General features: G+C 37.5%; 1 protein-coding gene across 1 annotated transcript in view; it reads left to right on the plus strand.

The window, feature by feature from the left end:
• Window positions 1-22,092, plus strand: part of LOC120422359 (atrial natriuretic peptide receptor 1-like) — a 258,080-nt gene that overhangs the window by 27,257 nt on the left and 208,731 nt on the right. The window contains exon 4 of the mRNA XM_052710917.1: window positions 1,613-1,815. Coding sequence (XP_052566877.1) covers window positions 1,613-1,815 — 203 coding nt within the window. The remainder of the gene's footprint in view (window positions 1-1,612; window positions 1,816-22,092) is intronic.

The following is a 22,092-nucleotide window of genomic DNA, read 5'->3' on the forward strand; positions in this document are numbered from 1 at the left end:
GTCGAGGGTTGAAATAACAAGTCCAAATGTCATCATTTCAATGCAAAAAGTAATGGAAAATGCATTATTCAGCAGCACATTCGATTTGCAATCATCATTCTTACACTTTTGAAAAAAAGGTTTTACAGAAACCCATATACTACTCTAACATGATTTAGAACTTTTAAATCCAAGATGGCGGCCAAAATGACGGTGCTGAAACATTGAAAAAATGCATGTTTTTTTTTATTAAAAGACAATCAAATATTAAAATTTGACTAAAATGGGGTCGCAGAACTCAAATTTGATGTTAAAAGTAAGAAAATAAAAGATATGAAAAAAATATTTTTGAGCAATTTAAGTAAGTGCCGTACTTCAGAAGATGGCAATTTTGGACATCTAAGGCTTCAGGCCGATGCAAACATTTTTTATAGTTTTTTCCCCTCGGCCATGGTCAAGGTCGAGGGTTGAAATAACAAGTCCAAATGTCATCATTTCAATGCAAAAAGTAATGGAAAATGCATTATTCAGCAGCACATTCGATTTGCAATCATCATTCTTACACTTTTGAAAAAAAGGTTTTACAGAAACCCATATACTACTCTAACATGATTTAGAACTTTTAAATCCAAGATGGCGGCCAAAATGACGGTGCTGAAACATTGAAAAAATGCATGTTTTTTTTTATTAAAAGACAATCAAATATTAAAATTTGACTAAAATGGGGTCGCAGAACTCAAATTTGATGTTAAAAGTAAGAAAATAAAAGATATGAAAAAAATATTTTTGTCGTGATTCGATTATCCGAAGTTTCATACAAACCAGGCCCGTAGCCAGGGGAGTGGGCTTCGGGCTGAAGCCCCCCCCCCTCCACCCGATTTTTTGGAAGATGCATGGGAGAGAGGGAAGAAAATTTACACTCTTGATACAAACCTTCGGATATTCGAACTTCGGATAATAGAAACTTCGGATAATCGAGGCTTTTGATAATCGAGTCTGGACAGCATTACAAAAAAAAAGTTTTTTAGCTTGCTGATTTGTTGGACCGTTCTTTGAGTAGGATGGGACAAAAACTATTTTACTATTTACTATTTGACCATTTGAAATCGAGCAGAAAATTTATTTTTAAGTTTAAGAAAAATAAAATTTAAACGATTTAAACTATATCATCCGAAAAGAGTCGATTTACGCTCGAACTCGAGTCAACATTCGCAGTGGGTAGTGTAAGTTAGGGAACGTTATTTTAAAACGTATCGCAAAAGTTGGAATTTGTTGCTCTCTTTGTAACACACTTCCCATACAAAAAAAAATTATGGAGCGTAAAATAACAAGCGACCCCCTCCCCGCATAACTGCGTTACGTTTGAAAGAATGCTACCATGACCTACCGTACAGCTTGATATTTTGATTCCATCGTCCCGTATTGTTGAGCTACATTTTTCTACTAGTAATATTACACCAAAAATCAAAAAAAGTTGAATTTATTTTTAACGTAACGTTAAGTCTTTTTAGACGCAGAAAATTACCCTATTGTACAATATTAGGGCAATTTGTATTTTAGCTCCCATGGAAATTCGTCAACTATTTAAATAACTAACATCTCAAAAACAACTAATCACCATTTATTGTTTCAGCTACAAATGGAACCGAGTGGTGTACTTTTACGAGCGCAACTCGTACTACAACGTGGCCGGTCCCAACACTGGTCACCTGGTGCTCAGCACGATGGCCGAGTTTTTCCGGCGGGAAAACATCACCTACCTGCCGTTTTCCACCGACTCTGCCCGAAGCAACTTCACCGAGAGCCTCAAGGAGAAGGTCGGCTTCAGTCATTCAAGTAAGTTTTGCAGTCCCATCCAGGCGCCAGTTTAGAAGTACAACAAAAAATCGATTGGTCTTGCCGACACTACTACTGTCCCTAAAAGTCGTCAGCCGAATTAGATTTTATTGCCAACGGTCGAATTGGATATCGCACCGCAAATAAGGATACGAGTTGGGAATACTAATGCTGGATTAGTCATGTTTTAGACGCAATTGTTTGAGTCAAGAATGGGAAGCTATTACAAGAAATAATAGGCCACTTCCCGAATTTTAAATTTGAAAGCCTCAACGCTTAAGGTGACTCAACATTCGTAAACAATCTATCTATGACTGGTTTAATTAGTACTCATAAATCTTTTTACTGTCCTTTTAATACATAGGTTATCTTAAGGACAAGATCGCAAATTCGTTCGCCTCCATAACTCACCGTGCAAATTCGTATAAATCAAAAATATTGAAAAAAAAACTTTAAAATTTTTAAACAAATTTGTGGCACTGGATAAAAACTTTACCATTAAACCAAAAGATATTATTTAAAGTTATTGTCACAATTTTAAATTCAATATTCAATATGTAAACCACGTGTACCTTAAACTATGTGCTTTTAATTAACTTTGAGCACACCATTGTTAAAAATAGATAGCACAATATTCATCCGAAAACAATACCTCGAGTACGCAGTTTGAATTTCTAATCAGTGCTATCAAAACCGGAGACACGATTATTAGAGGCATTAGACGCAACCCCGAATTTCGATGACGCTAAACGCAAACTAAGCTCCAAGATGTGGCCAAAAATATGTGTTTCACGTACGCACGAACTTGACCTTGTTTTGTGTTTTTGAATTTTGATCAACTTGGGCGTTTGGACAACAATGGACGAAGGAGATTCAGGTTGGGTATGCTGCCATTTGGTGGACAAGGATAACAGTTTTGATCAAGGTGGTGGCTTTGTGTGATAAAAATATGATTTTAGGTGGAATTAACACTCGAAAGGCCATGGTCAGCTTTCGCGTAGATCTAAAAATACCAGATATTTATAATATCCATCTGTATTGAAAAATACGAAAATAGAAGCAAATGTTTTTATTTATATTAATTAATTAATCCTTGAAAACAAGTGCGCAGAAATCTTGATTATTTTGGTATGGAACCAATTTGGTTTAACTTTCGATTACCAATGCAACGATAGGTCGAATGATGAATCCGGACATTTATTCCATGCAAATGAGTGAAATCCGGCATGTTTTAAATATCATTTAAACTGTCACAGCTCGAGACAGAGTTGTCCAGATTTTCAAATTTTCAGCCTCACTGATGATTTTTTGTGAATTTCCTTGTCAGCACCACTTAAAGTCATTTATTTCACTTTGTTTACACACATTGCTCATCAACAAAATGTGACAGATCATTTTTCGACGTGTGACGTTACACTTGCAAGTGTAGTAGTGAAATAGTAGTTTATGCAACAAGTTGCGAAAAGAGGATTTTTTCAGCACGAGTCGTACATTTATCCAACGAGGTTCACCGAGTTGGATAAATACGACGAGTGCTGAAAAAATCAAGTTTTGCAACGAGTTCCATACAACATTTTTTGCAATTTCGAAAAACCCCCATTAAGTGAAATTATAAGTCGAATTTTCATGTATTTTGACAATAAATCGTTTAAAACAAAAAAATGTTGAAAAGTGTTACGTTTCAAAACAAGTGCTGAAAAGTTCAACTTTTCAGCACCCATTTCAGTGCTGAAAAGTAGAACTTTTCAGCATTTATTTTGAAAAGTGTCGCTATTCGATTCTGTTATTTTTGGTACAGAAAAGTAGGCTATTTCATCTGTCAAGAATGACAGGAAAAGTAAGTAGTTTCACGACGGAATTGCAAAAAAGATGTTCTGTCGAATAATCAAGATGATGATTTTTTTTAGATTCTTTTTATCGATCTTTCGTGCGCGAGAGAGGAGAGCATGCTCCCTTCGGATTTTTTTCTCTTGATGAACATCCAAAGATTATCTTTTGATGATGATTATTCCATCGCTGTATCCGACGATAGGAAGGTTCAATTTAAAACATGATGAAATAGGCAAGAAAATCGTGACGTAGCAAATGAACTCAAAGAACTCAGTATTCATTTTGTGAGTGCCATTTGAGTGGTTTGACAGGTGTCAAATCGGGACTTAGCATTTTTTTTGAATTTGAATTTGCTTCCGATTACGCGAAACGTCATAATCCGAGTTTTTTTTTTCGTATTAGTGCCCGTGTGCTTGTCCGTGCTTCTGGCCGTGTTCGTGTACGTGCACCTGACCACGTAGTTGCCTGTTCCTGATCGTTCCCGTGGCCGTGCTCTAGGCCGTGTCCTTGTCCGGACTCCTGCCCGTGTTCGTGCCCGTGCTTCTGGCTGTTTTCGTGTCTCTGGCCGTGTAGGTGTCTGTTCCTGGCCATTGCCGTGGCCGTGTCCTTGCCCCGTGACCAGGAGTGTTTGTGTCCATGCGAAACGGAACATCCGGAACAAAATTATAATTTTAATTGCTAAGTGCCGGAACTGACACCTGTCAAAAAAGTTCATTCGGTTGTTTACCTTTGAGGTTAAGTTCCGAGCTTTTCTCCTTTATCGAGCAACAGAAAAAACCCAACAAACTTAGAAAAACCATAAAAATAAAGAAGGCGTCGTACCGCCCCTCTTTTACAAAATTTCCGAACAGCTATTTCAGTTTAACACACTTCTTCCATGTGATACTAAATATGATCCATATGATTACTCCAAGTTCTCAAAAATTGCTGATAAAAATTTCGTGTGATGTTCGCAATCGATTCCTCAACTAAAACGAAATCAGGAATGTATTATCCAAATCTCGTACAGTATTCTTCATAAACTTTCAAAACCACCAGCAACGTTCAATCAACCCATTCAATGAAGCAAATAAAATCAAGAGTAAAAGGTCGTTTAGAACCAGACCACCTGTTGCATTTTGAGATTGTTTGCCCTTTAAAACCTTAACCCACAATAAAGCTCGAGGCATCAATCTTCAGGACACCGCAACGGACATCTGATCCGTGACAGCATAACAGCTTCATAAACATAAATACCCCCCACTCTTATTGCCTAACCTTGGCGAAGGTGAATTTTCCGAGATTTTCCCTCTTTTTGAGAAAACCTTTCACCGCACCATCATCACTGTTGTGTTGTCCAAATGAAAACAACATGTAAATAATTGCAGTGACTGTGTACAAAAATAACGAACAGTAAAACGGGCAAGGAAATGAAAATAGAGCAATTCTCTACGAAATCGGTCTTTTTTCTTCAATTTTAATTTTTGTATTTTTTAATCCGGCTGAAACTTTTTTGGTGCCTTCGGTATGCCCAAAGAAGCCATTTTGCATCATTAGTTTGTCCATATAATTTTCCATACAAATTCGGCAGCTGTCCATACAAAAATGATGTATGAAAATTCAAAAATCTGTATCTTTTGAAGGAAATTTTTGATCGATTTGGTGTCTTCGGCAAAGTTGTAGGTATGGATACGGACTACACTGGAAAAAATAATACACGGTAAAAAAAAATTTGGTGATTTTTTTATTTAACTTTTTATCACTAAAACTTGATTTACAAAAAAACACTATTTTTAATTTTTTTTATTTTTTGATATGTTTTAGAAGACATAAAATGCCAACTTTTCAGAAATTTCCAGGTTGTGCAAAAAATCACTGACCGAGTTATGATTTTTTTAATCAATACTGATTTTTTCAAAAAATCGAAATTTTGGTCGTAAAAATTTTTCAACTTCATTTTTCGATGTAAAATCAAATTTGCAATCAAAAAGTACTTTACTAAAATTTTGATAAAGTGCACCGTTTTCAAGTTATAGCCATATTTAAGTGACTTTTTTGAAAATAGTCGCAGTTTTTCATTTTTTTAAATTAGTGCACATGTTTGCCCAGTTTTGAAAAAAATATTTTTGAAAAGCTGAGAAAATTCTCTATATTTTGCTTATTTGGACTTTGTTGATACGACCTTTAGTTGCTGAGATATTGCAATGCAAAGGTTTAAAAACAGGAAAATTGATGTTTTCTAAGTTTCACCCAAACAACCCACCATTTTCTATCGTCAATATCTCAGCAACTAATGGTCCGATTTTCAATGTTAATATATGAAACAATTGTGAAATTTTCCGATCTTTTCGAAAAAAATATTTTTGGAATTTTCAAATCAAGACAAACATTTTAAAAGGGCGTAATATTGAATGTTTGGCCTTTGTGAAATGTTAGTCTTGATTTGAAAATTCCAAAAATATTTTTTTCGAAGAAATCGGAAAATTTCACAAATGTTTCATATATTATCATTGAAAATCGGACCATTAGTTGCTGAGATATTGACGATAGAAAATGGTGGGTTGTTTGGGTGAAACTTAGAAAACATCAATTTTCCTGTTTTTAAACCTTTGCATTGCAATATCTCAGCAACTAAAGGTCGTATCAACAAAGTCCAAATAAGCAAAATATAGAGAATTTTCTCAGCTTTTCAAAAATATTTTTTTCAAAACTGGGCAAACATGTGCACTAATTTAAAAAAATGAAAAACTGCGACTATTTTCAAAAAAGTCACTTAAATATGGCTATAACTTGAAAACGGTGCACTTTATCAAAATTTCAGTAAAGTACTTTTTGATTGCAAATTTGATTTTACATCGAAAAATGAAGTTGAAAAATTTTTACGACCAAAATTTCGATTTTTTGAAAAAATCAGTATTGATTAAAAAATTCATAACTCGGTCAGTGATTTTTTGCACAACCTGGAAATTTCTGAAAAGTTGGCATTTTATGCCTTCTAAAACATATCAAAAAATAAAAAAAAATAAAAATAGTGTTTTTTTGTAAATCAAGTTTTAGTGATAAAAAGTTAAATAAAAAAATCACCAAATTTTTTTTACCGTGTATTATTTTTTTCCAGTGTAGTCCGTATCCATACCTACAACTTTGCCGAAGACACCAAATCGATCAAAAAATTCCTTCAAAAGATACAGATTTTTGAATTTTCATACATCATTTTTGTATGGACAGCTGCCGAATTTGTATGGAAAATTATATGGACAAACTAATGATGCAAAATGGCTTCTTTGGGCATACCGAAGGCACCAAAAAAGTTTCAGTCGGATTAAAAAATACAAAAAAAATCGAATGACCGAAATCCTAGAGAACTGCTCAATATGCTCAGCTGATCCATTCATTCAGTGCTGGTTTCGAAGCGCGGATGCTCATTTTCATAATGGCCTTTTCAAGTTTCGGACGGGCGACAAACGATGAGACGTGGGCTACGTGGGATGCGATTCGCCTCAGCCAACCTCCGTCCTCTGTCTAGCTACGGAGAAGCCTTTTTTAGGGGGCCTTTTCCTACGTTCCACTGCAAGTTGAGTTTTGGTTTTAGTGTTTAATACAAGCTTTAATCTTGTATAAATATTTAGGAAAAACTCATCAAATATTTTAAAATAGATTTTGAAAAACTGAAATTTCAATAAAAATTAAATATAAATGTTCTACTTGACACTAAAGCTTCTCACCCTTTTATGTGATAGAAACACCGAGATAGACTCTCAGGACTATGCCGAAATTTTGTTTATGTAGCGGTAAATTATTTTGCCGCCCACTTTTGCTGGTGGTTTTTCCGCCCAGCTGGGGGACCAGCTGCCAACACGCCAGATGACTGTGAACAACAACAACGTAACAACATTGCCGGCCTACCGAGCGGGATACAAATGGAAAATGGCTCAGCCACATCGTTAATTTACGGTCTATTGAGTGTACATTTTTTTAAATGTACTTTTTAATTATGATGGCGACAGTTTGTGGTTGAGTTGTTAAAATGTTTACGACTCGTTTACATGGGGTTTGGTTTGGGTAGCACGTGCCATAGGTAGCTGCGTAATCGTTATAGTGTTTTCAATTGGAAGGAATAAATGACCCTGGACTTGACCATTACCATTAATTATGCAATATTGAACAGTAGAGACTGTTTATTGTCATTTCCTTTATTCATAATTGGATTTTGCACAAATTACTCACTAATTCTGATTAAAGTTGCTGTGTTTAATAACTTTGTCAATCTTGCATGATTTACCCTATGTTACTTCAATTCAATATGTTGAAAAAAGGATGTTAATATATAAACAACATTTTTCTCTTTCCACCTTTGTGAGTATTTAGTGATTTCATCAAATGTACTGGTATTCAAAATTTTATAATAAAATATTTAAGAGTAATTTGTTCTTGAGGTGGTATCGATTTGCCCCGAGTTGGATTAAACATGTAGTGTTTGTTTGTCTATACATCAGATGAGCTCATGCCAAATAGTGTGTCCTACGACAAAGGAAAGTGTGATAAAACGTTGTGCCTCCATCCTGGGAATTCCTGGGACAAAATTCCCGGGATTTTTTCAAAACCGGGAATTCCCGAATCCCGGGATTTTTCATATTTTGTCCCGGGAATTCACGAAATGGAAAAAAAAAACAAATTTAGGTCTGCAAATTTTGATTTGGTTGAGCAAATAGATAAACAGTTGATAATGTAGAAATCGATAAGAGTTTTAAAGCATTTAAATTTGTTTTCGGGATATATCAGCATTAATTTAGCTTATTTAGGAAGTTTTGTAACTAATGGTGGGCTACCCCAGCATCAGTGAGACCCCCCTCTTTGCCTCAGGGTCGGCATGTTAATCCGGAATCGGAAAGGGAAACACTCGATTGGACCAACGGACAAAACAAAAAAAAAAACGGAATCGACGTAACACCTTATAATGTGGCCCTCTTAAACCTTGCGGTTTCGTCAACGGATCCACAGGCGTGTATCGTTCTTTTTGCGACAAGACTCCGCCTCCCGGGTCTCCTAAGTGTGAAGGTATGGGCACGGGGAGAGGGCACCGAATACCTATATTTACACTTAGAATTTTTTACGGACAAAACAAACCCACTTTATTCCGGAAACTCGTGTTTTATTCAGCAGACTCAAGCTGCGCGTTCTTCGTTCCTCGATCCCCCACTTCCTTACTATCTAATCCTACCTCACACGTCCTTCTTCCTTCTTCTTCGGGCCCTTTCCGGAACTGCTGCTTCCGCTTTCTCTCCACTCTCAGCTCGCGTTCCTGGAACAACGGCTACACGCCTCCACCGACCTCCGGGACTCGGTCAACCGGGGCGGGACACGTCTTCCTCTCACGTTCAGCGACCACTATGGGCGGTCAGATACTGTTCTCGTACTCGACCCTCTTCTGCGCCACCTGCCTCGACGCTCCCGAGTATGTTGACGGACTCTGGGACTACGGCGGACGAATCCACCGGTCTGCCTGGTTTCCGGCGTCGGTTGGTATAACGGCTGGCGAGGCTGGCGTCTTATCTCGCGACGGTTGGTCAGAAGACCAAAATGGCGGCGTCGCGAGGGCGGTTCCCACACCGGAACGGTGTCGCGGGCGATCCTCGTGCGTGAGCGATCGTGCTCGGCGGTACGATGTACCGCGCGGGGAATACCGCGGGTGTCGGGTGGCTTACGGCGAACGGATGCGACTGCGCCGGCCTGTACGCGAAGCGTACGAACACCGAGGGGTTCTGGATGTCCACAAATCAACGCAGGCTCCTCCTGCTTGCGTCCGGATCTCCGATCGTCGGACGGCTTTCCTCCGGGATATCGTCTACCGGATCTGCTTCCACTTCACTTCCAAACTTCACTCCTTCGTGACGGTGATTTTCACGGATATCGACCGTTCTCTTCAAGATACCAGGCAAAGTGACCGTTGCAATGGCGGGGTTTTCCCAGCGATCCTCAACCTCCCCCTTCTGGACTCCTTTGTCCCATCGTCCCATCGTCCTGGTCATCGCCGCTACCCAAGGCGGGCGTTTGCGATGATCTCGTGCGCTCCTGGCGGTGACTAGCGCAACTAGCGGTGCAGCTTTGGTAGCGTCCGTAGGGGCTAGACAGCTACGCTAGTAGGTCGTTCTGCCCGCAAGCCTGCTCAAGTGCTCCCTCCGTAACGTGCCGCGGAACAAACGATCGCACTAATCTTGGGATGCAAATACCATAGGTTACAGTTTTTAAAAATTTAGCTTATAGATCCGCAAAATGCCTAGTGCTTAAATTATTTTCTGCTTAACTTTACTTATTTTTTAAAAGACTTGATATTATATTTATGATATCAAACATAAAAAAAACCATCAAACACCGGAGCAAATCAAGACAAAAGTAAGGAATTAAGACAGCTGTTTCCCGGGCAGACGGTAATAACAAAATTAATAATATTTCAATAACAAATCCTGTTAAAATAACAAAAAGTGTTATTTTATCCTGAAGTTCAACTTCAAGAAGAAAAAATAATAACAGTTTCTGATAAAATAACAAAATTTGGTATTGAAGTGATATTATATTGAAAATGTTTAATAACACGCTAATAAGAGGAAATGTTATACATTTCAAAAACTCTCCTAATAACAAAATTTGGTATTCGTTCGGTATACTGACTTAGAAATAAAATTACCATAAATCGCACAAATGGAAAAGTTTCTAAGTGTCCATAACACAATCTGTTATTATTTTTTCTTTTGTTAAATATGTTTAAATCTTTGGGATAATTTTGTCTAATTTCGTCGGGGTCATTATTTTGGCCATGAAATGGGGTCCTTAAGCTAAAATTATTCTGAAAAGTTGAAATTTTGAAAGTTGATTTTTTTTAATTATTTGATATACCCCCTAAGGGATTTTACTAAAATTGGCTAGAACTATGAAATAATTTTGACCAATTTTATCGGGGTCATTTATTTCACCATGAAATGGGGTTTCAAGCTAAAATTAATCCGATAAAATTAACTTTTGAGAGTTCATTTTTTTTTAAATTTTGTTTTATTCCCTAACGGAATTGATTTATTTAATGAGAATTTTTGATGTGTGAATAACAAAAACTGTTATTATTTTCACAGAGCCAGGAAGTCGGAGCTGACGTTGAATTTCGAGCTGGAGTGAGACCTCGGAGACTGCATTGGATTCAGCAACTTTTACTTGGAGTCGGAATCCGTGAAGTCGGGTATTTTTGGAGAGCTGAAGTCGTCGTTGACGTCATTTCCTGCATCCAAGGTCGGAGTTGTCTTCAAAGTATGGATTCAAAGTCGTTTGGAGGTACCCGACTCTGCAGCCCTGACTAGTAAAGAGGAGTTATGGCAACTGCAGGTTTATTTGCAAATTACAAATAAACCAAAACAATAACTTTTTTTGTTATGGAGACATACCAGTTCAATAACATTTTTTGTTATTATGCTGCTCCACTTCTCCGCACAAAATAACAAATCTTGTTATTCCTTCATGATTCCTTCTGTGTTATTGGTTTGTTATTGCAATAACAACATAATAACAGTTTAAGTTATTCTTCGAACAAATCTTTGTTATTGAATTTTGTTATTTAAACAACTAATCCGATCATCCCAATAACATATTTCGATCTTTTCACAATATCAAAAACTGACCTTCGACGATTCGAAGTCATATCAAACATTCGGATAATCAAACTTCAATAAGTCGTAACTTCGGATAATCGAGTCTGGACTGTAATACCAATTTTGCAATAGATTCGTGTGAATGTTTGATGCTGACTCCGAAAGATTTTATAAAGACTTGAAGTCTTTATAAATTTTTAATTTCGGAGTCAGCATCAAACATTCACACGATTCTATTGAAAAATTGGTATTACAGTCCAGCCTCGATTTGCTTTATTTCATTCAAAATACAAAATTAAACTTAATTTACTGGATGTATCCTGAATATCTGCACTCTTTTTCAGTGTAAGTTTTATTCATTGTAAATTTTAGAAAAGTTTTGAACACCTCAACTTTAAATTTTCGTTATCAGAAATGCCGAAATTTCACAAATGTAAGAAAACATGTGACCAGAAGTTGAGCAAATACGCAAAATCTGTTTATATAATAATTGTATGACAGGTTAATTTTATTCTAAATTGGCAAGTTGACATCTTAAAAATTAGCACTTGCAATCTTTATATGCCCTTTCTAATATTTGAATATCTCATTGTTAATACAAGGAAATTGTGCCTGTCTGAAGATCAAAGATCATAACGAGTGCTTAAGGGAACTAAACAATCGGGAAACTCAACTATCGTTAAGGTTATTTTTTAAACCGTTGAATGAATTTAAAAATTATTGAAATATTTTTTTGAATAACTTTTTCTTTCAAGCTTATTTCAATTCAATTCAATTAAGTTTATTTCTTTAGTTTATCGACTGCAGTACAGAGTTTTGGGGGATCCGTTAAGCTGTGTATAAGGCATTCATCACAATGGATGCAAATAAAGATGGTTATAATGCAAATAAAGATGGTTATAAAGGAAACAGAAAACAGGAAAACAACTCGTAAAAAACCTGTCACTAATCAAGCATATTTAAAAAGCGACCATAAATTAGCATTAGCATTTGGAGGACGCCCCACCACCGGAAGGCTCCACAACGCTTATCCCACTGTTTGGTATGGTTGTGTTAGACCCTCATCCGGAACAATAATCCAACACGGGAGATACCATGTCTTCATCTTTTGATGAGTGTGTAATACAGCCCAGGGCATAAGGGGGTCCACGCCGGGTCCAAGCTATCCTCGGGGAAATGAAGGAATGTTAGTAAACACCTATCTAAAGTGCGCAGGGACCCCTACGTCACCTTAGTGGTATAGATGTTTGTAGGGAGGTTTTGGACTCAATGTTAGTAGGAGAGGTAGAACCCTAGGATATACCCCGAAAGGTATTGCGGGCGAGTCAAGTAAATTTAGTTTTTTGGCTATTAAACTTATACAGATGATTGTACAGTATAAAAGATGCATGATTTATATATATTCGATTTAAAGTCACGGCAGATACAACGCGACGAAGCCGTGCATGATTAAATTGTCTGTAGTATTACTAAACTTCCTCAGGTTAAAAACAATGCTGATTAAACACAGTTTTAACATGTCTGCTGTTAAACTCAAGCTATCGACTGTAAGAGTAAAGCGAAGTTTATATATTTTTCTATAAATTATTATGTGTTTAAGCGAAATTCGAGGCTAAAGATGATTTAACGCATAATTAGAATCTTGAATTTAAACTCTTACAGCGATGCGGAGGGAGCATCAAATATTTATTTATTCATCTGTTTTATTTAAATGTGAGAGTTAGAACTTAAATTAAAACGACCGATTCAAAAGCATTTAACTAGTTAGATTTTTTTTTTGTGTAATGGGATTAATCAGCATATTTATTTTTGTCTAATCTAATCTAGGGTGTGTCTAGTGTGCTGTTATTTAATAATACATAATGCAAATATAATAAATAATAAAATTTCATGTAATTGGAAAGTCCTCACCGAGATCCTTAAAGTTGCTGCTCTTCCAATTTGAGTCGAGTCGAGTCTCAAGAGAGGGAGACTCAAATAGATGAAGCGACGATTGCAACACCGGGCAATCAGTGTAACACCTACACACTTTGATCACTAGTTCACTTTTCTCACTCTTTTCCATTTATTGCGAAACAGTTGTCATCTTCCTTTGAAAATTTCTTCTCCGGAAACCATCGCTGCCTAAACGACCGATCAACTGCCAACGTTTGCTGTGTTGCACGACAAACTCACAAGTATTGGGTGATGTTTTCACTGAGAAACAATTTCCAAAACACCGATACTTTACCGATACCGACACTTTTTCCTTTGGGAGCGAAGGGTGTAGCTAAGCTAAAATTGGACCAACTAGTTGAACACCTCTTCAGGAAGCCTTCTCCGCCTCATCACGACTCAAAACAACAAAACAACAACAAAACAGCTCAGAGCTCACTCAAAATTCCAAAAACCCTCATCATTTGACGTTTCATGACTGAGACCGTTCACTGACATTTCTGCGAAGCCCATGCAGCAAAGAAATCACTTCGACGTTTGAAATTTACACCGTTAACTTTTCTGCGGAGCCCATGCAGCCCAACAAAAAGAAATGACATTTCCTCTCGAGGAAAAGAACATCAAAGACATGAGAAGGAATAAGAAGAAGACCACGCCTTGCAGAAACTATTTTTGATAAATTTACACTCGAATTCCACAGAGAAGTAATAAACTCCATAATATTTCAACAGCAGCACATCTAATCTTCCTTAACACACCCGAACAAATACTTTTCGTGACCAATTTCACCAAAAAAAAACGCTAGAAAAATACGCAGACTCAAAACCGACGAACCGTAGGCAAACAGTGCTGCCAACCCCTCATTTAAAAAGCGACCATAAATGTGCAAATACTAAAAAAAAAAATCCGCATCTTTGATTATTTTTGTCTTAACTAATAAAGTGTGTTCACGTTTGAAAAGTATAAAATTCACAGATATTATTGGACAACCTTCTGCTTCTCTTTTTCATCGCGAGATTATTCGAGTGTCGATTCGATGCTGGCAACGACCAGATAATACAGATCCTTCCAAATTCCAATAACTCAGATTTAATCAAACCTAATTGAGTGCTAAAACCGACACGTTTATCCCGAGCAGCTTCTGACATCTTCTGTCCCAATTATATTGATCAAACAAACTTGTTCGCGGAAGATATCTAATTAAAAACCAATTCTTCTCCCTTCCACAGGTGAGTACTAGTACGTACACATCTTTCGTTCGTTCATCAAAGGCAGCCCCTCGAATCGGAAATCATCGCCGATTTTGGCATGACGACGGACCCCCCTCGAAAGAGAGATGTCGCGTGGGGCTTGCGGCTGGCAAGGTAAAATGTCACCTCCCCTGTGGGGTTGATGGCTTTCAATTATCCAAAAATCAATTTCTCCGATGACGGCGGAGAGCACCTGATGTTTTCGTCGAAAGCATCCACCCACGCAAGAAACGCCCTTGGTGGCCGTCAAGAAACAACCATCTGATCCTGACGGATGAAAGGGAGAAGCTGTCTCGATATGATGTGAAGGCTGACGTTGAAACTTGCCACTTCTTCTTGTGTTTCTGCTTAGGTTATGTGTTGTGTTGGTACTTCATTTTGACAACGATAAGAAAATAGTTCAATCGATCTTCTGTTGTTCAAATCCACAACTTTTTTCTTAGAAGACTTCAATCAGTTTTGGATGCTCGTCTAATCCAGAATGTCGTTACCGTCAAGGGCAACGTAATTTCTAATTTCCGATGCGGTAAAATAAAACTTTTCTTTCACAACTTTAACGCACCGTCTAGAAGTCACCCAAGATTTGTCATTGCCGTGACTCGAACCAAGTCTTGAACTTTGCGTTGGCTCCATGTTTGAAAAATGAAGCTCCCGGAAGCGGAACAAGCAAAGTTTTGACGGCATTTTGGCGGGGGGTGAAATTGATCGAATAAATTCCACTTTGAAGGGAAAGTCTTTCTTTTGCCACCACCACCATCACCAGAAACTTTAACTGCAAGTAATTGTGTCTTATCAAAACTTTGAGCAACTTTGTTGCACTTTGTGATGGTGGTGCACTTTCGTGTTTGGTTAAGGAAAGAATGAGTAGGTAAAATTTGAAGGAAAAAAACCTTAAGAATTCATGTGAAGAGAGAAGAGTTTTAAACTAGTTTAATTGGAGTTTTGATTTCATTTGGCCAACCATTTCATCCTTGGAAGTTGTTAATTGAATTCTCCCTTGGTCAAAACCCGGAATACTCGCCAAAGCAGTGCGGTCATCATGGAGAGGTGGGGGAATTCCAATTCAATCTCATTTATTTAACAGTGCATTCTATGTTAAAAGGAGTGTGGGGTTAGGAATTTTCAGATTCTTTCTTCTACCCACAGTATGAATGAGGTGAAACTTTGAAATCTTTTTGCACTACTTTTCGTTCGAGTGCTTTACACTATTCAACATCATTGGTAGTGCACTTTTGTGTGAAACAAAATAAAATGTATAAACCCGAGATTCCACCTGGTTTTCTCACGCTCATTTGAATGCGAGTCTGATTTTCATAAAAAAAAGCAAAGCAATCCACTTTAACGACCCCCGGGTCTTTTGTGGGCTCTGTTGCAAGTTTCTGCTCATTTCTAGGAGTCCGAAGGTTATGTGTGTGAGTCAACCATAACCTCTTTTACGCAAATGGACCGACGTTTTACTTCCCCATCCGATTAGAAGGCCAGGAGGATAAGGCGGGAATCGAACCCGCGCCCCATAGCAACTTAGGGATCGGCAGCCGAAGCCGCTAACCACCGCGCCACGAGGCCCTGATTTTCATACATTTGTTGAAAACCCCATGCTCTTAAACTGTGAATCTTTTCACAATATCACTCAAATTCTTTAATCTGTGGCATTTTTGAACATTATCTGAATGATTTCTGAACAGACAATTTAAACTTGTTATCTAATTGTAAACATCTTCCCTTATTCAGCAAATTGATTGAAGTCAAAATGCTCAACTTTTGAACTTCGATTAGCCTTGAACTGCAAAGATATGCTTTTTGTTAGAATTGCTGCTGCACTTTCGGCACTTGTAGAATATCTCTTCGTCAGAATGCGGAGTGCAATGCTGAAAAAACTAAGATTTAAGAGCGAGTCCACGAGCAAAGCATACCCATCTCGCATCGACCTCACCAATCTGCCTGAAATTTTCAGGGGTTGTTTGTACATATAAAACTAGCATTTGGCCAAAATATGAGCACTCTAGGTCAACGGGAAGTGGGGCAAATCAGGACACGCTATTTTTTCTGGTGTCATCTAGTATCCTTGGAAACGAGCTTGATTTTCAATAAATGTGAATCAAAGATTTTTTTTAACTTTTATTTTTTAAAGAGTTAAAATGAATCAAAATAAACATTTTTATGCATATTTCTATTGTGAAATTGTCTCAGGAACACGAATATGATAAAATTATCACCAGAAATGGGATCTAAGGGGTCCCCAGAGCAAAAAATTACAACCAAAAAATTCACTAAAAGTAAAAATGTCTATTTAATATGTTAAACTGCCTTACCCAAAGCGTTCTCTGTCTCAGATGGTAGTCTCAGATGTCCCCTACAAGCTGCAGGTCGAACCGAGTTGATATCTGGATGGAACACATTTTTATTTGAGTTTGAAAATTATGCTATTTTTTCACAAAAAATGCCAATAACTCCCTTTAGATTTAACCAATTGGGATGTTTCTCCATGCATTTTGTTGCATTTTTTAAGCCCTTTCAGATGCATTTTGAATTTTGAAATTAAATTGAATTTTGCCTAAGTTATAGCCTTTTTAAGATTTTTGACGTTTTTGAACCTTCAAACTTTGTGTCCCGATTTGCCCCACTTCCCGTTGACCTAGAGTACTCATATTTTGGCCAGATGCTAGTTTTATATGTACAAACAACCCCTGAAAATTTCAGGCAGATTGGTGAGGTCCAAACGACATCCCATACAAAGGGGTATGCTCTGTTCGTGGACTCGCTCTTAAATTTATTTCCGGCTGTTGCTGACGAATCACAATTGAAATAGAAAGAACATGCAAAAATCGTCTTTGGATTCTACAGCCGTTGTCCAGCTTTTTGTACTCAAATGGCTCTCAAGAATCTATTAAAATTGATGGAAATATTAGTATAATGAAAAGGTTCAATCCTAAAGGGACAAGAGGCCTAATAAGTTTCTATCCCCCCGAAAAAATAATCTGCATCCATCCAGAAAAAAAAAGTATAGCTCAATCAACTTCCACCGCTGACCTAGAGCACATTTTTCACAAACACAAACTCACACAAAAAAATGCCCAGCAAAGTATGATTGAGAAAAAGGTTCCTCAAAAAACTTTAATCGTTTGAGAGAACAGTTAAAGTGAACTCAACCAGCAGCGTGGGCTTTTTGCATGATTATTTTTTTCAGAGAAAGGTTCATCAAAACAAAACTCAGCTAAGAAGCCGCCGAGTGCGCCCACCAAATCCATCGGTTGGTTGAGGAGAAGCATACTAAATTGATAACAGCAGCAAACTGTAGAAAGCACTCAGTTCGGTGAACCACCAAAGATTGTTTTTCTCTCAGAGAAGAGAGCGGAGAGAAAATGTTCAACTTTCAGTTGCAGCGGTTCTCGAAAAAATATTTTTTTAGAGTGGCAAACAAGCTGCAGGGAAATTTTGGACACGAAACTAAGGCAAGGACTCGTGCACAACCCACAAAAATCAATAAAAATCAAACCATTTCAGAAGATGCGTTGAAACATCCTCTAAGCCTTTGTGCGAATAAATCGTGTTTGCCAAAAGTGGATATAAGCCGTTTTTTTCAATGGTAGGCAGTTTGGTGTTCCATAAAATTTACTAAAACCATGTAGACCATCTAGTAGAACAACTTTTTGTGAAAATTTCTGTTTAATTTTACTTTTTCTAAAAGTTATTCTACTCCTTTTACAAAAAAAAATCCTTGGTTTATTCTAATCTGACGAGAATGCACGTGGCTCTGCCCACATAAGTGGCACTTATAGAGAAAGTTTCCTGGCATCACTGGCTCACTCCAACAGGCGCTGCTGGTGGTGTTGGTGGCCACCCTTTGTTCTTTATTTGCCTTCGCTACACCCTTACCAAAAATCATGATTTTTTGAGTTCCAAATCCCACTTTTCATACGATTTTTTGAGTTCAGGTACTACAACCATAAAAATTGTTATATGGGTTGAACTGAAAAAATCGTCTGAAAAGTGGGTTTTGGAACTCAAAAAATTATGATTTTTTGGTAAGGGTGTAATCGCTCGGCTTTCTTCAGCCTTCGATTTGAATAGGTAGGGGAGAGTGGGGAGACTTGATCCCCTTTTTTTGTATCGCACGTAACTCTGTCAATTTCTCACAAAACTATGATCTTTTTGCATGAATTGAAAGCTTAAACATTCAACTATGTTTGGCTGATAAGGGTATTTCATCAGATAAACTCTTCGAATAATGCCAAGCTTTTTAAAAAATATTTTAAAACGGCATTTTCAAAATGTTGGGGGTAATTTGATCCCCCTTTCAGCATTTTGAAAAAAACTTGAGCAAAATGTTTCTTATTCATCCAAACTTTTAATTTTCTATAAGATACAGCAATTTCACATTAAACCTGTACGTTTGTGTTCTAAATATAACAAGTTTAGCATATAAAATATTTAAAAACTTAAAATTTTCTTTTTTAGACCAAAATTGAGCATGTTTACAAAAGCTGGTAATTTTTGTTTACAAAACTTTTGAAAAATGGTTCAAACTGCAGTAAGTTATGTACAACTATACTAAAGGAAACTATGTACGAAAACCCAGCCCAATTATTTAATCTTGAGGCTGATTCCAGAGACTGTAAAAATGCAGGGATCAAGTCTCCCTTAACGCACTTTTTTAAACAATTGATTGTAAAAAAAGTATGACGATAAATTTACCGTCAAATGCGTAAGGGTTTTGGAGTTGATATGTTTATCAAACAATTCATGTATAAAAAATATTTTTTTGAATAATTTTTGAGTGTTTTCTATACTTATCAAAACAAAGAAAAAAGATCTCTTGGAAGTTTTTTGCAGCACTTTTTAGAAAAATGTGTGTAACTCAATCCAAACATTTTTTATTTTTTTTCTTTGTTTTCTACAATGAGTTTTAGTCAATTTCACACAACTTTCTAGAACAAAGCTAATTGTTTTACCGACATGCTGACGAGATACAGGCTTGGGATCAAGTCTCCCCGGGGATCAAGTCTCCCCACTCTCCCCTATAAACGTCAAGTGACTCGGAGTATTTGTTTTTTTATAGCGCTTGCTAATTAATTCTATGTTTCGGGATATTTTTTCAAGTGAGTGACTAATCAATGTGCAAAAGAACATGTTGCCGGTAGTTGGAAGCATTTTCATATCTTAATCGCTATGAAAACGTTAGCGCAAGTGAAAAGATTGTTACTATGGGCTTTCCCCAGGCTTGGGTCTGAAGGACCCTGACAACGCCCCAGCCGGTTGGTCTTAGAGCCACGGCCGGACTGAGGTGGGCTCAGGGCCTCTTTTCGCGCTGGCGGGACTAGTCAAGGGTCGGCTCGAAGCTCAAGGAATCAAGGCACTATTTAGTTAAATTAAGCACTGTATTTCTTGGACTCACGCTGTGTATGTGTGTGTGTTAGTGCGGGGCAGGTTGGCTGCTGCATCTGCTTCTGCTGGTCACCTCCGATGACACTCTCGTGGCTGGCTTGCTCCGGAGGTCCGCGATCGCCTCGACCGCGTCCGGAACTTGTTTCTGGCCTGCTCTTTGCAGGTACGCTCACGCCACGCACGAGGGGGGGGGGGGGCTGGTATCTCCGGCCTTGCAGGCCGACATCTTGGGTGTGGGTTAGACCGGGACCACGTGGTCACGTGCCGGGTCTTCAGGCGGTTCTTGGATGGACATTCGCCGGATAGACTTCGGCATCGAGTCCGTCACTTCGGCGTGCTGGTGGCGATCGTTCGCGGTCTTGAGCGGAAACCTTGGGTCCTTCGATAGAGAACACAGGGGGGAGGAGGGGGGAATTAGAGTACTACTGGGTCAGCTTCGCGGGTTCACTATCGATTTCACTCGTGTTATACCTGATTCGCCGTTACTTGCGCAACTCCTCTAATTTTCCACTTACTACTTGTACAATGACAAACTTGCTAAGTCTTGACGATCACTTCTTGTTCTTCAGCTCGATGTTGCTTGCTGGGAAGGTCAAGTGGAAAAGGTCTTCCAAGTCGATGCTGACCTTCAGTAGAGCACTCTCTCGCTTCTTTTTACCCCTTTTATTCCCTTTTTCCTCTAGTCCTCTCCTTAAAGTACTACTTCGTACTTTTTTGGTAGCAATCCCGCAATGTAGATTTGTACAGTGTGTTAACAAACTTTGTTCCTGCGGTTTGCAATAACAGTGTGTTTTATGATTATTTTCCCTAGCTGTGCTCTGATTTTATATTGTTTGTGATATTTATTTTACTTTTATTTACTTGACAATATTTAATTTGAAGACTACACAAACTCTCTAATCTGTGATACCCTAATTTTAATGTAAAATTGCAAAATTTTGCAAAATCCTCCTAGTTGCCCATGACTGATTAAGGGGCAAAGTAGAGCATATAGCCGCAACGGTAACAAGATATTAGTGGCGACTTTCGTTAAGCGGTTAAGCTTTTGCGTGCGGATGTGTGTGCAAAAAAAATGATGAGAAATCATCTCTCAAAAGAGAAATTATGGAGAAAATGGTAGCCATGTTGATATTGGCAAACAAAATTCGTGAAAGAAATTAAAATCAATGTTATTTTTAATGATTTACTCCTATGGTCCATATTTTTTCAAGGAATCGCAGAAAATCAATCAGTGAAATTTACATGGCATGAATTTTACAATCAAATTGGCTGCATTAAGTCCCAGTCAAATTCATTTTGTGTTTATAATATAATTATCATTTTAAGCTAAAGTTCTTTGGCCATTTGTGATTTAATTTCATAAAGAATGAATAGAATTTACGAAATAAAATTAAGAACCGGTTACACTTCGACAAATCTATGTTATCTTCAACGAGAGCTTACAAGTTTAAGATTACTTTATTACAGTCATGAAGATCTCTTCTATGAGTTCATAAATTTAAGAAGCTTGCAAGCAAGCTTTATGAAAGTTATTAAGACCATTTACAGAGTGCTGTAAAAATCAACGTTAAAATTGCTTAGTTTTAGATAACTCCTGATAAAAGCTCTTGATAACCTCCTAAAATGGTCCACTTTGCTCTTAACTCAGGTTTAATGCTGATTTATTATTGATCTAGAGATAAGTTAGCTTTACGATCATTTTTGGCTAAGATAACTTGAATCTCTCTTCAGGAAAGGAACAAAACTTAAATTGTTACTTGGGAAGTGCATCAATATGATCTTTTCGACCAGTAAATGTAATAAATTTGCGTGCTTACTCGAGGCGGTGCTGTTGCTGGTAAATTTATGGCCTAAATAATCGAGCTCCAAACTTTCCATATGGCGACGTGGTGGGTATAGGTGTTTGATTAGAAAGGGTATATTTCCCTTAAGGAGTTACATACATGTAAATCGACAAAAAAGTCAGAGGTTGGTGTGAGCACACACTTAATTTTATTTAAAATCTATTTTCAGGGCATTAAAATATATATTTTCATCTATTATCAAAACAAATTTGAACACATTTGGTTGCACCATTGCCGAGATATAGCTATTTGAAGTTAGCAGTTTCAAAAAACGGGTGCCACGATATCTCAACACTGTCTTGAGGTCATGACCAAATCGGCTCAAAATTTTGGTGAAGATTCGTTAAACCTGTCCTATGTGCATGATGAAGGCCGATTTTCAAAAAACTTATTTAAAAAAAATAAAATATTTTTGTGTTT

This window comes from Culex pipiens, chromosome 3 (genome assembly GCF_016801865.2).
Source record: "Culex pipiens pallens isolate TS chromosome 3, TS_CPP_V2, whole genome shotgun sequence".
In the NCBI taxonomy this organism is placed as follows: Eukaryota; Metazoa; Arthropoda; class Insecta; order Diptera; family Culicidae; genus Culex; species Culex pipiens.